This window comes from Lepisma saccharinum, chromosome 6 (assembly GCF_977018435.1).
Source record: "Lepisma saccharinum chromosome 6, izLepSacc3.1, whole genome shotgun sequence".
Lineage (NCBI taxonomy): Eukaryota > Metazoa > Arthropoda > Insecta > Zygentoma > Lepismatidae > Lepisma > Lepisma saccharinum.
The window spans coordinates 79,443,123-79,454,547 of NC_139234.1; the positions used below are offsets into that span (position 1 = coordinate 79,443,123).

At 40.4% G+C, this 11,425-nt stretch overlaps 1 protein-coding gene across 1 annotated transcript; it reads left to right on the forward strand.

The window, feature by feature from the left end:
• Positions 1 to 3,410: 3,410 nt before the first annotated feature.
• Positions 3,411 to 8,879, forward strand: LOC145989123 (uncharacterized). The gene has a single exon (XM_083124417.1). It carries the CDS (start codon positions 3,411 to 3,413, stop codon positions 8,877 to 8,879), a length of 5,469 nt encoding a protein of 1,822 aa, XP_082980543.1.
• The last annotated feature ends 2,546 nt before the right edge of the window (positions 8,880 to 11,425 follow it).

Consider the following 11,425-nt stretch of genomic DNA (forward strand, 5'->3'; position numbering starts at 1 on the left):
GATTCGTTAATATGGCCAGTAGTTCGACTCCTCTTATTCAAGAACGTTCCCTCTCGTGCTTTCCAGAGATTAAAAATTACAACGAATCGTCCTACTAGTTGCGCTACCTTTGTTGTGCAGCTTCCAAAAAGTTTGCTGCGACAACACCAAAAGCACAAGAATGGTTTACGTGCAATATTATCAACAAAAGGGTTATATAGAACATTCTCCGTCTTTATAATTAAGAATCTCCTTCAATTATCGTCACAGTATTCAAGAATACAAAAACATAATTTTATGTAGTGTAAACTGAACATTTCCTGTTTGTGTGTATGTGTGTGGGAGGGGGGCTCAAGTACCCTGATCCCCACCTTGGATACATGCAATTGACAATAACAGGGTTATAGAACATTCTCCGTCTTGTCTTTATAATTATGTATCTCCTTGAATCGTCACATTATTCAAGAAGACAAAAACATAATTTTATGCAGTGTAAACTGAAAAATTTCCTTAAGGGCCGGCTCGAGCCCTCTGATCCCCACCTTGGATACATGATATTAACAATAATAAGGTTATAGAACATTCTCCGTCTTGCCTCTATAATTATTACTCTTAAATTATCATCATATTATTAAATCTCCAATAACCTAACGAAATGTGAAAAATTTTACTGACGGGGGCTCGAGCCCGCTGATCCCCATCTTGGATACGTGCTATTAACAATAACAATGTTATAGAACGTTCTCAGTCTTGCCTCGATAATTATTTTTCTCCTCAAATTATCGTCACATTATCCAAGAAGCCAATAGCCTAATTTTATCTAGTGTAAACTAAAAAATTTCCTGGGAAGGGGGCTCGAGCCCATGATCCCCACCTTGGATACGCGCTATTAACAGGGTTATAGAACATTCCCCGTCTTGCCTCGATAATTATTTCTCTCCTTAAATAATTGTCACATTATTCAAGAAGCCAAAAACCTAATTTTATCTAGTGTAAACTGAAAATTTCCTGGGGAAGGAGGCTCGATCCCCCTGATTCCCAACTTGGATACGAGCTATTATCAATAATATAGTTACAGAACATTCTCCGTCTTTCTTCCATAATTAATTATCTTCTTAAATTATCCTTATTTTATTTTATTTCACACCACAAGGAACCAAAAACCTCATTTTATCTAGGGTAAACTGAAAACTTTCGGGGGGGGGGGGGGCTCGAGCCCCCTAAGCCCCCTCCTTGGATACGTGCCTGTCCACCAGGTATCGAACCCGGGACTCCTTGATTGCAAGGCGAAAACGTATTCACGGCGCAATCGAGAAGGCAGTTATAAATATCTGATACATAAAAAATATCAAATAAATTCCCTTATATGTATTAAATACTAATGTATTTTTACATGTTTAGTAATTTAAATTTATATTTAATAACATTATAAATATTAATCATATAGGCTCTTTCTTCTCAGATGCTTGGTAGAAAATTTGAAAAGTTTCATGCACATACATAATATATATGTATAGTTTGTGTATGTCTGTGTAGACCACAATCTTCTTGCGCCCCCCCCCCCCTGAAAAAAAAATCAATCTTCAATGATTTCGCGCCATGGTAGGGTATGTAGCTGCCTGGCAAAGTCCTCATTCCGTAAATTCACGAACTGCATGAAATCAGAAAAAGACATATATTCCCCCTCGTTTTCAGAAAACCTGTTTCACAACCCACCCCTGTCCTTTCTGTGGTGAAGGACACTCCAGTGGGACAATGAATCTCCCCCCCCCCCTATTTACTGCGAGCAGCAAAAGAAGACGGCCGCGCCATCTACTGGCCACCGATGGAAATGCAATTTCAAAGCGCAGCGAGGTTTAAATGTAGCTTCCACTTCTATTATAGGAGATAGACTGGGTGACCTGAAAGCACGGGCTTTCAACCATTGCAGCGGGGGCGAGGGGGCAAGGGAGTTAGAGGCAGAAATCTTCCCTTTTCCTCCGTAAACCCGTTTCTACCTGGAACTGCTAAGGTGGAAGAAGAGCAAGCTAGGCCAGTTTTCCCCTCGGATCGCAACGAGGGACGAGAAGCGCGTGAAAAAGAAAGTGTTGCATATGAACTGTGGCTTTAACAAGACAATAAATATTGTGATTTGAAAATAATTAAAGATGTGAGATTGATTAATCTATCTCTGCTAGACTAGCTACTCCTCAGTGCACGTCACTGATTTAAAATTTTCCGAAACAAAATACTTACACAAACGAGACTAGACACGACTGACCAACTTGGGGGGTACAGTCTACTCCTGTACCTCACTCATAATTTTCATAACTTTGTAAGAGGGTATTCGGAAAACTATACTTAAACCTATATACCTCGTATTAAGAGATTTGTTGAAAATACAGATGTTACTAAGACAAGAAAAATCTGTTTTCTCTCAAATTTCTAGACGAGAATGAAATAAATCTCTGCAAAATCAAAGCGAAACGATACTTGATGTAAGATACGATCTCTTTGGTAACTTTGGTTATCATGTTTGAAGAAATTGCTTAAAATAAATTTAAAATGTCTTTTTCAGACATACTAATTTATTTTTCAAATTAGCCGTGTATTTTATTTATTGTAATTGCAAAGTAAATCCAGTAGTGACAATTGCAAGCCTGTGCTACCCGTTTTAATCTATTCAGGATAAAATTCCGTATTTCGATGGTTCGCAGTGTCGAAACAAGATGTAAAGCAGAAAAACGTTATTAACTAAAGTTTTTGCTTTAATGAGATATTGTACGTTGTGAGAGTGGTGACACAATGTACATGTTGCTGTTCGGGAATGAAAGCATTCTGCTGCGAGCCGTCTGCGGCGCATGCGCGCGCAGCGAGAAGACTGGGGGACTTGCTCATGGGAGCTCGGCCGTGCAACATACTACGCGCGCGTCTCCTACTATCTACGAGATATTAGACAAGTTGTAATTGCGGTTCTACATACCATTTATGTATTCTTTAGTATTATAAATATTCTAAAATCTAAATCGATGTACAGTATTATTCATCTGGTAGAACTACGCCTAAGGTAAAACAGTTAACTTAAATTACCAGAGTCTCAACGCATTAGAAGTCGGTCATTACCGCAACATATGGTCCTCCGCAAAACCGGATGAATTACGGATATCGGTAAACGACGGGACTGGTGAAAGTGCAGTTTAGTGAAGTGAAGTGATACAGACAGTGAAAGTACAGTGAAGTTACAGAACAAAGCAGTTTTCCCGCCACTTCAGCCACGCCGCGCGAGGGGAAATTAGAGCGAGCTAGGAGAATCAACGGACAGCACGATCCAGTCACAGGGTTGCCAAGAGCAGAGGAATTATCGACGGCTGCAGATTCCATGTACGTGAGTAAATCCTTTTATTTTCCTTTTCCATGCTTGTTTGTTCATATTCCTAACCTTGCCTGAGAAAATGCCGGAAGAAAGTGAAATGCTTGATAAGCTCGTGAGACAACGCAGTGTAATTCAAGGACAATTAACTCGGCTTCAGAACTACGTGTCGAATTATGACGAAGCAAGTGGTCATGTAAACGAAGTTGTAGCCAGGCATAAGCAACTCGGCAGTGTTTGGTCAAAACTAGAGGATGTAATGGACAAGATATCCGAATTATCAGATGAGCAATCTCACGACGAGAAGAGAGCGTCACTTGAGCAAAGTTACTTCACGTTAGAAGCTAAAATGCTTTCAATAATAGACAAAGACTCGACGAGAAAGAATAACACATGTAAGCCTGAAACTAAATCTCCAATCAAGCTCCCAGATGTAACTTTACCAACGTTTGACGGAAACTATACTCAATTTTCATCTTTTCAAGATATTTTTGTAGCCCTCATAGAAAAAAATGAAACCTTGTCAGACATACAAAGATTGCAGTATTTACGGCTTTCGTTAAAGGGTGATGCATTACAAACGATTGAGAATTTGCAACTCACAGGTGCTAATTACAAGGTTGCCTGGGATTTGATTCAGCGCAAATACAATAATCCAAAGTTAATAGCCGCTGCTTACGTAAATGACATTTTGAATGTATCTTCGGTCACTAAGGAAAGTGTAACAGAATTAAGAAAGTTCACGACTACGATTAGAAGTTCTATAGAAGCATTAAGAAACATTCAGGGAGACGCGGACTTAATTGATATTTTTCTCGTTCAGTATCTTTCAGCCAAATTGGATAAATGTACGAGAAGAGACTTTGAGAAACAATCAAGCAACACAGAATTCAGTACCATAGAAGAATTGCTTATATTTTTAGAAGCTAAGTGCAACTCTCTACAGAAATTCGAAGCAAATGAACCTTCGACATCGACGAAGCCGTTTTCAAGGTCACCAGCTGTTAGTAACATCAGGCCAAGAACGCCACAAGCATCTAACACGTATTTTACTGCGTCGAGCAAAAGCTGCATCTACTGCAGAGATGCATCTCCTTTTCATCCTTTATTCAGATGCCAGTCATTTTTGAAATTGACGAATAAACAGAAATATAAATTCCTGCATGAGAACCGCATATGCACGAACTGTTTGCGTTTTGCTAATCACTCAGTGTTAAATTGTAACGCCGGCTCTTGCAGGTACTGTAGGTTGCGTCATCACACGAGTTTGCACGAAGAAAGGGGTGGCGAGCGCCGTGTACCTCCCCTCATTTCAGGAATATCAGCTGCGAACGAAGGAATCAGTGTTTCCAACCCTCAAGTCGGAGAGGGAACCAGTTCATCGTATTCAGTAAAGAATAAGAACCAAAATGTTTTGCTGGCTACTGCCTGTGTTCTAGCAAAGGACAAAGATGGAAAATACTTGCCCTGCCGCATCTTATTGGACCCGGGGTCTCAAGTGAACCTCATTGGTATGGATATGGTACAACGTCTTGGGTTACGAAGACAGAGACAAAATACGTTGATACAGGGAATAAGTTCCAACACTGTAAATTCACCTTTTGCTGTGAATGTGGAATTAAAATCAAGATTCAATGAATTTACTGTAGAGGCACAGTGTTCTGCCTTGAAAAATATTACGGAACGTTTGCCTGCAGAAAAAATGGATATTTCAACATGGGAGATACCTACAGATATTGACCTTGCGGATGAAAACTTCAATGTTCCTGCCAGGATTGACATTTTAATTTCTGCAAGTATATTTTTCGATATCTTACTGCCAGAGAAGATGTCGAAACAAGGACCTTATCCTACGTTACAAAACACACAGTTTGGCTGGATTGTAGTGGGCAACACTCCAGGAACAACGTCACATCCAAGCAGATCATTCTTCATACAGGGTGAGCCGTTGGAAATGCTCTTACATCGTTTCTGGTCGGTGGAAGATTTGTCGGAAGAAATTATGTCGCCTAAAGAAAAGAAAATGGAAGCACATTTTCGCCAAACTACAGAAAGGAATGAAGATGGCACTTACACGGTACGCTTACCTTTGACGGAAGATAGATCAGCATTAGGGGAATCTTTGGAATATGCACACTCCAGATTTTTACAGTTAGAACGCCGACTAGATAGAGAACTGGAATTGAAAGAAGAATATGTGGAATTTATGAGCGAGTACGAGAGATTACACCACATGCAAGCAGTGCAGGAAGTGCGAGAGGCGCCAGCAACGGGAGACATCCGATATTTCATCCCCCATCACCCAGTTGTGAATATAGCCAGCTCCACGACGAAAGTACGAGTCGTATTCGACGGTTCAGCAAAAACGACCAGTGGCAGGTCACTCAATTGCCTACAAAGTGCAGGACCGGTTCTACAAGAAGACCTGTTCGGTTTACTGCTTCGCTTCAGGACTCATATAATCGCTCTGAAATCTGATATTGAGAAGATGTATAGAATGATTCATATGCACCCTTCTGATAGGAAACTACAGTGTATATTATGGAGAAAATCTCACGACGAACCACTGATGATCTACGAATTAAACACTGTAACTTATGGCCTGACATCTAGCTCATATCTAGCAACTAAATGCCTACAGCAACTAGCGACAGACGAAATGCACAACTATCCACAAGCTGCTGAAATACTGAAGAGAGACTTTTATATAGATGACTTGCTGTCAGGGCAAGAAGACGAGAATCAAGCCATTAATCTACGTAATGAACTGTCAGCATTATTATCGGCAGGAGGATTTAAGCTACGAAAATGGGCATCCAATTCTGCAAGAGTAATGGAAACTATACCTTTAGAGCTACGGGAAGTTAAAGACACGATTCTGTTTAACGACGACAGTACAAAAACTCTAGGTGTCAATTGGAATACCACCGCTGACACTCTTTGCATATTAACGGCCGGAGATTCAGCGCTAGCGCCAGAACACAATGCTGAGTTGGCTACACTCGCACCGGCGAAGAAACATCTTACAACCTACCCCGTACGCAGTGATCCAGTGCACAGGAAAGCAGACACCAACGCTTGTTTTGTAAACAATCACCCAGCTATCAACAATCAAAGAAACAATACGACTGCTGGTTGCAGCAAACTTCTTTACGATAAACAAAGCTCTTCGACGATACGTGCAAAGAAAGAAAACAATTTGGCCGGCTACGATTTGAGCATTCACGAAGTTGTAAGCAAACGCAGGGTTGCCAGTCAAATCGCGCAACTCTTCGATCCGCTTGGAATTATTGGGCCTGTTATTGCACTGTTTAAACAATTTCTACAGAAACTATGGAAATTAAATGTATCCTGGGACGACGAGTTACCTTCAGATGTATTAAACGAATGGAAGACTTTACAAGCACAAATATGCCACATTTCAGATATTAAGTTTCCACGATGTATTTTACCTAAAGGGAAGATTATAAACATTCAAATTCACGGGTTTTCTGACGCGTCTGAGAGAATGTACGGCGCGTGCATTTACGTCAGAACTGTAACTGCAGGAGGAGAAGTTAATTCACAGTTATTGTGCAGCAAGGGGAAAGTTGCACCGATTAAGAAAATAACTTTACCTCGCCTTGAGCTGTGCGCAGCACTTATATTGGCAAAATTAGTTAATAAAGTAATACCTTTATTGAATCTCCAAATAAACAAGGTATATTTATATACAGACTCGCAGATTGTTTTAGCATGGATTGCAAAGGACCCAGAGACATGGAAACCCTTTGTGGCAAATAGAGTGGCTCAAATACAGGAGTACACGCAGGTGTGTGATTGGCGGCATGTAAGGTCAAAGGATAATCCTGCTGATATGTTATCGAGAGGAGTCGAACCCCTGAAGCTAAAGGGAAACTCACTTTGGTTAAAAGGACCAGCATTTCTAAGCCAATCAGATCAAGATCCGAATTTGGCCATCAACGAGAGCACTTTTGGAATAAATGCACCTACAGAAGTACCAGAACGAAGGAAGGTGAAAATAACCTCATTGGTAACTACACACAAATCAGATGAAATTCTTACGCGATTCTCTAAACTTTTGAGAATGATAAGAGTTATGGCACTTTGTCATATTTTCATTGACAATTGCAAGGGACCCACGAAGAGAAATGTTTATACTTCGAAACTGAATGCCAAGGATTTGCAACGAGCCACAGATACGTGCATTAAAGTAACGCAAGCCTTATTCTACGCGCAGGAAATAGAAGACTTAACACACAAGAGAGAAGTTTCTCCGAACAGTGGAATAAAAGATCTGTATCCATTTCTCAACGCCGATTCCATTATTCGCGTGGGCGGACGTTTACAAAACAGCGATCTAGCTTTTGAATCTAAACATCAGATAATCTTGCCTCCTAAGGCCCATCTTACACGGCTGTTAATTGAATACGAACATCGCAGATTACTTCATGCTGGAACACAGTTACTACTTTCCTCTATCAGACAAAAATATTGGATCGTCCGGGGAAGACAAATAGTTAAGCACATCCTACACTATTGTATTAAATGCCAGAGACTTAAATCAGAAGCTAGTAAACAACTGATGGGACATCTACCGGAGCACAGAATCCGAGCCGCTTATCCATTCATGTACAGTGGCGTAGACTACGCGGGACCGATAAGGATAAAGACTGGAGCGCCAAGAGGCAAAGCGACGAGAAAATGTTTCATTGCACTTTTTGTGTGTTTCTCAACGAAGGCTGTACACGTTGAAATTGTTACCGATTTAACAACCGAAGCATTTTTAGCTGCATTGAAAAGATTTATATCCCGAAGAGGAAAATGCGCAGCCATTTACAGTGACAACGCCAGTACCTTTCGAGGTGCACACAGAGAACTTCAGGAACTACGCAATATGTTTGAATCTACCCAGTTTCAAAATGTCATTCAAGACTACGCTGCAAATGAGCACTTTGAATGGAAATTCATACCGCCAAGAGCGCCAAATTTCGGTGGACTCTGGGAAGCGGCGATTAAGTCGCTGAAACATCATCTACGAAGAGTGATGGGAAGCACCATACTAACCTACGAAGAGTTAAGTACCTTACTTTGCCAGATTGAATCAATATTAAATTCAAGACCACTTTGCATTTTACCCGACGAATCAGATTACCAGATATTAACTCCAGGGCATTTTCTCATTGGCAGACCCATAACAACCTTCCCAGAACCTGACCTTACCCTCATACCCGACAATAGACTCAGCAGATACCAGCTGATACAGAAGATGAGAAGATCCATTTGGAAGCAGTGGAATAAAGAATACCTCCATTCACTTCAACAACGCCAGAAGTGGACATCCTCCACCAAAAACTTATCTCCAGGGACAGTTGTACTACTGAAGGAGGACGACGTACCCCCACTACAGTGGAAACTAGCTAAGGTGGAAGCGGTGCATCCTGGGAACGATGGACTAGTGCGTGTAGTGACAGTGAAAACGAAAGACGGAGTGTTTAGAAGAAGTGTTGGTAAAATTGTGCTCCTCCCCATAGGTAAAGACGGAGATTAGTTGAATTATGTTCATTCAACCGGGGGGAGTATGTTCGGGAATGAAAGCATTCTGCTGCGAGCCGTCTGCGGCGCATGCGCGCGCAGCGAGAAGACTGGGGGACTTGCTCATGGGAGCTCGGCCGTGCAACATACTACGCGCGCGTCTCCTACTATCTACGAGATATTAGACAAGTTGTAATTGCGGTTCTACATACCATTTATGTATTCTTTAGTATTATAAATATTCTAAAATCTAAATCGATGTACCGTATTATTCATCTGGTAGAACTACGCCTAAGGTAAAACAGTTAACTTAAATTACCAGAGTCTCAACGCATTAGAAGTCGGTCATTACCGCAACAGTTGCTTATACTAAACATTTCGTGGGTCAGGACGAGATACCTCGCCTTGTAATTAAGAGGTCCCACATGCACAGTGCTTTGGATTCCACTTTAAACTGTAGATCGTCCCGATTAGCCTATCTGATCATGAAGTGAATCTAGAAAAAGTTTTAATAACTTCTGATCCGAAACAGAGACAAGAATAAGCACAAACAAGAACGAGAAGGACCTCACCACACAGGAGACGAGATGAGGCTGTGACAATTCTCGACTTGTCTCATTGCGATATCATTCCTAGGTGAAATGAAATGTTTTCTAGATATTAAGACATTTGTGATTTTATCAGAGGGAGGAGGACTTATTTTTACCAACGTATCAGATATACTTAGAATTAGACACTAATCGCTTAAAATCAAATTTGATATCCAATGAAACACAAACACAACGCCATTTTAAGTTAAAACCTAAAGTCAAACTGTAAGAAAATCAGATGAATGTACGAGAGAAATCAGAATCACTGCAGGTTCTATGGTTTGCCAGTTGGCTTGTCAAGGGTACTGTGATGCTTAGACTTGATCCAACTTTTTGCAATTTTTTCTGCATGAAAACAATGCACTGGGGGTCTATTTATTGAAAGGAAAAGTAGGTTTAAAACTTCTAAATGATTTCTCTAATCAGTTAAGGTTAGGTTTATGGCATTGAACCCGCTTTCACATTCAGTTGATTTTGGATTGGATTCACAAGGTCTTTGAGTGAGATGGGAATGTTTGATTGATTGATTTGGTTTATTTTACTTCGCATTTCTGTCACTTTTGGCTAATTACGAAGAGGAGGATGAATGATGAAATTGATGAAGGGCCGGATTCAAACCCGGAACCTCTGTCATCGTACCGCGTGCTATGATAACCACTACGCCACGGAGGACGAAGAATTGGCATGTCACCCTAAAACACACGCATGTACCTACATTCTTCATTTAATACCACTGTATATGAAAAAAAAAAAAACCCCTTGGCTGGTTCTTCATATTGTCCACCAAACATTGAAATGAAAGAGACTTTCGAGCGTATGGTTTCCTTGCTTGCTCTGAGATCTGAAGGATTTCTTTTTTGTATGTGTAATAATAGTACTTTCAGTGCTTGAACAGCGTCATTAGGTACAGCTAATTATATTTTAACACCATTAAGCCTTGTTTCCATGATATGAAAAATTCAATATGCTGACCAAGGCAGAAATTTATTTTATTATAAAACATAAACTAAACGTAACGTTTCAACCTTCTAGCAAGGTCTTCTTCAGACTATGTACCAAGTACAATTGTAACAAGCTACAAGAACAGGACGCTATATATACACAAAAATACTCCCCTCCAGACTATTCGAAAATTGTTCTGGAATATTCTAGCAGGTGGCTTTCCCTTGTCAACTTTACTTTCACCTGAAAGTGAATGTGGTTGGACTCTTTATCTCACGCTCTATTTCCTTCATTCTTCTTCCTTCTTCTCTCCTCTTTCTCTCTTGATCTTTCCACTCTTTCTAACACCTTCTTCCATTCTTTGTTTATCATCACCTATCTGCTTAGCCTCATCCCACTCTATGTCATGTCACGATATTTAAACACACGAGAGAAACAGTACATGACATATAGTGGGATGAGACAGCAGATAGGAAGGGAGAAGAGAAAGCTAGTGAGAAAATGGAAAGAGGCCAAGGAAATAGAGAAGAAAGGTGAAGAAGACACAATGAACTGGAATGGGAGACTGATGATAAACAAAGAATGGAAGAAGGTGTTAGAAAGAGTGGAAAGATCAAGAGAGAAAGAGGAGAGAAGAAGGAAGAAGAATGAAGGAAATAGAGCGTGAGATAAAGAGTCCAACCACATTCACTTTCAGGTGAAAGTAAAGTTGACAAGGGAAAGCCACCTGCTAGAATGTTCCAGAACAACTTTCGAATAGTCTGGAGGGGAGTATTTTTGTGTATATATAGCTTCCTGTTCTTGTAGCATGTTACATTTGTACTTGGTACATAGTCTGAAGAAGACCTTGCTAGAAGGTTGAAACGTTACGTTTAGTTTATGTTTTATAATAAAATAAATTTCTGCCTTGGTCAGCATATTGAATTTTTCTAATTACTCGTATATTACAAATAAATGCTTTGCCATGAATTTTTTAAAGATGCGGTAGCTCAGTCGTTCAACATGGGTTCGATCCCCGGCGTGGAAGAAC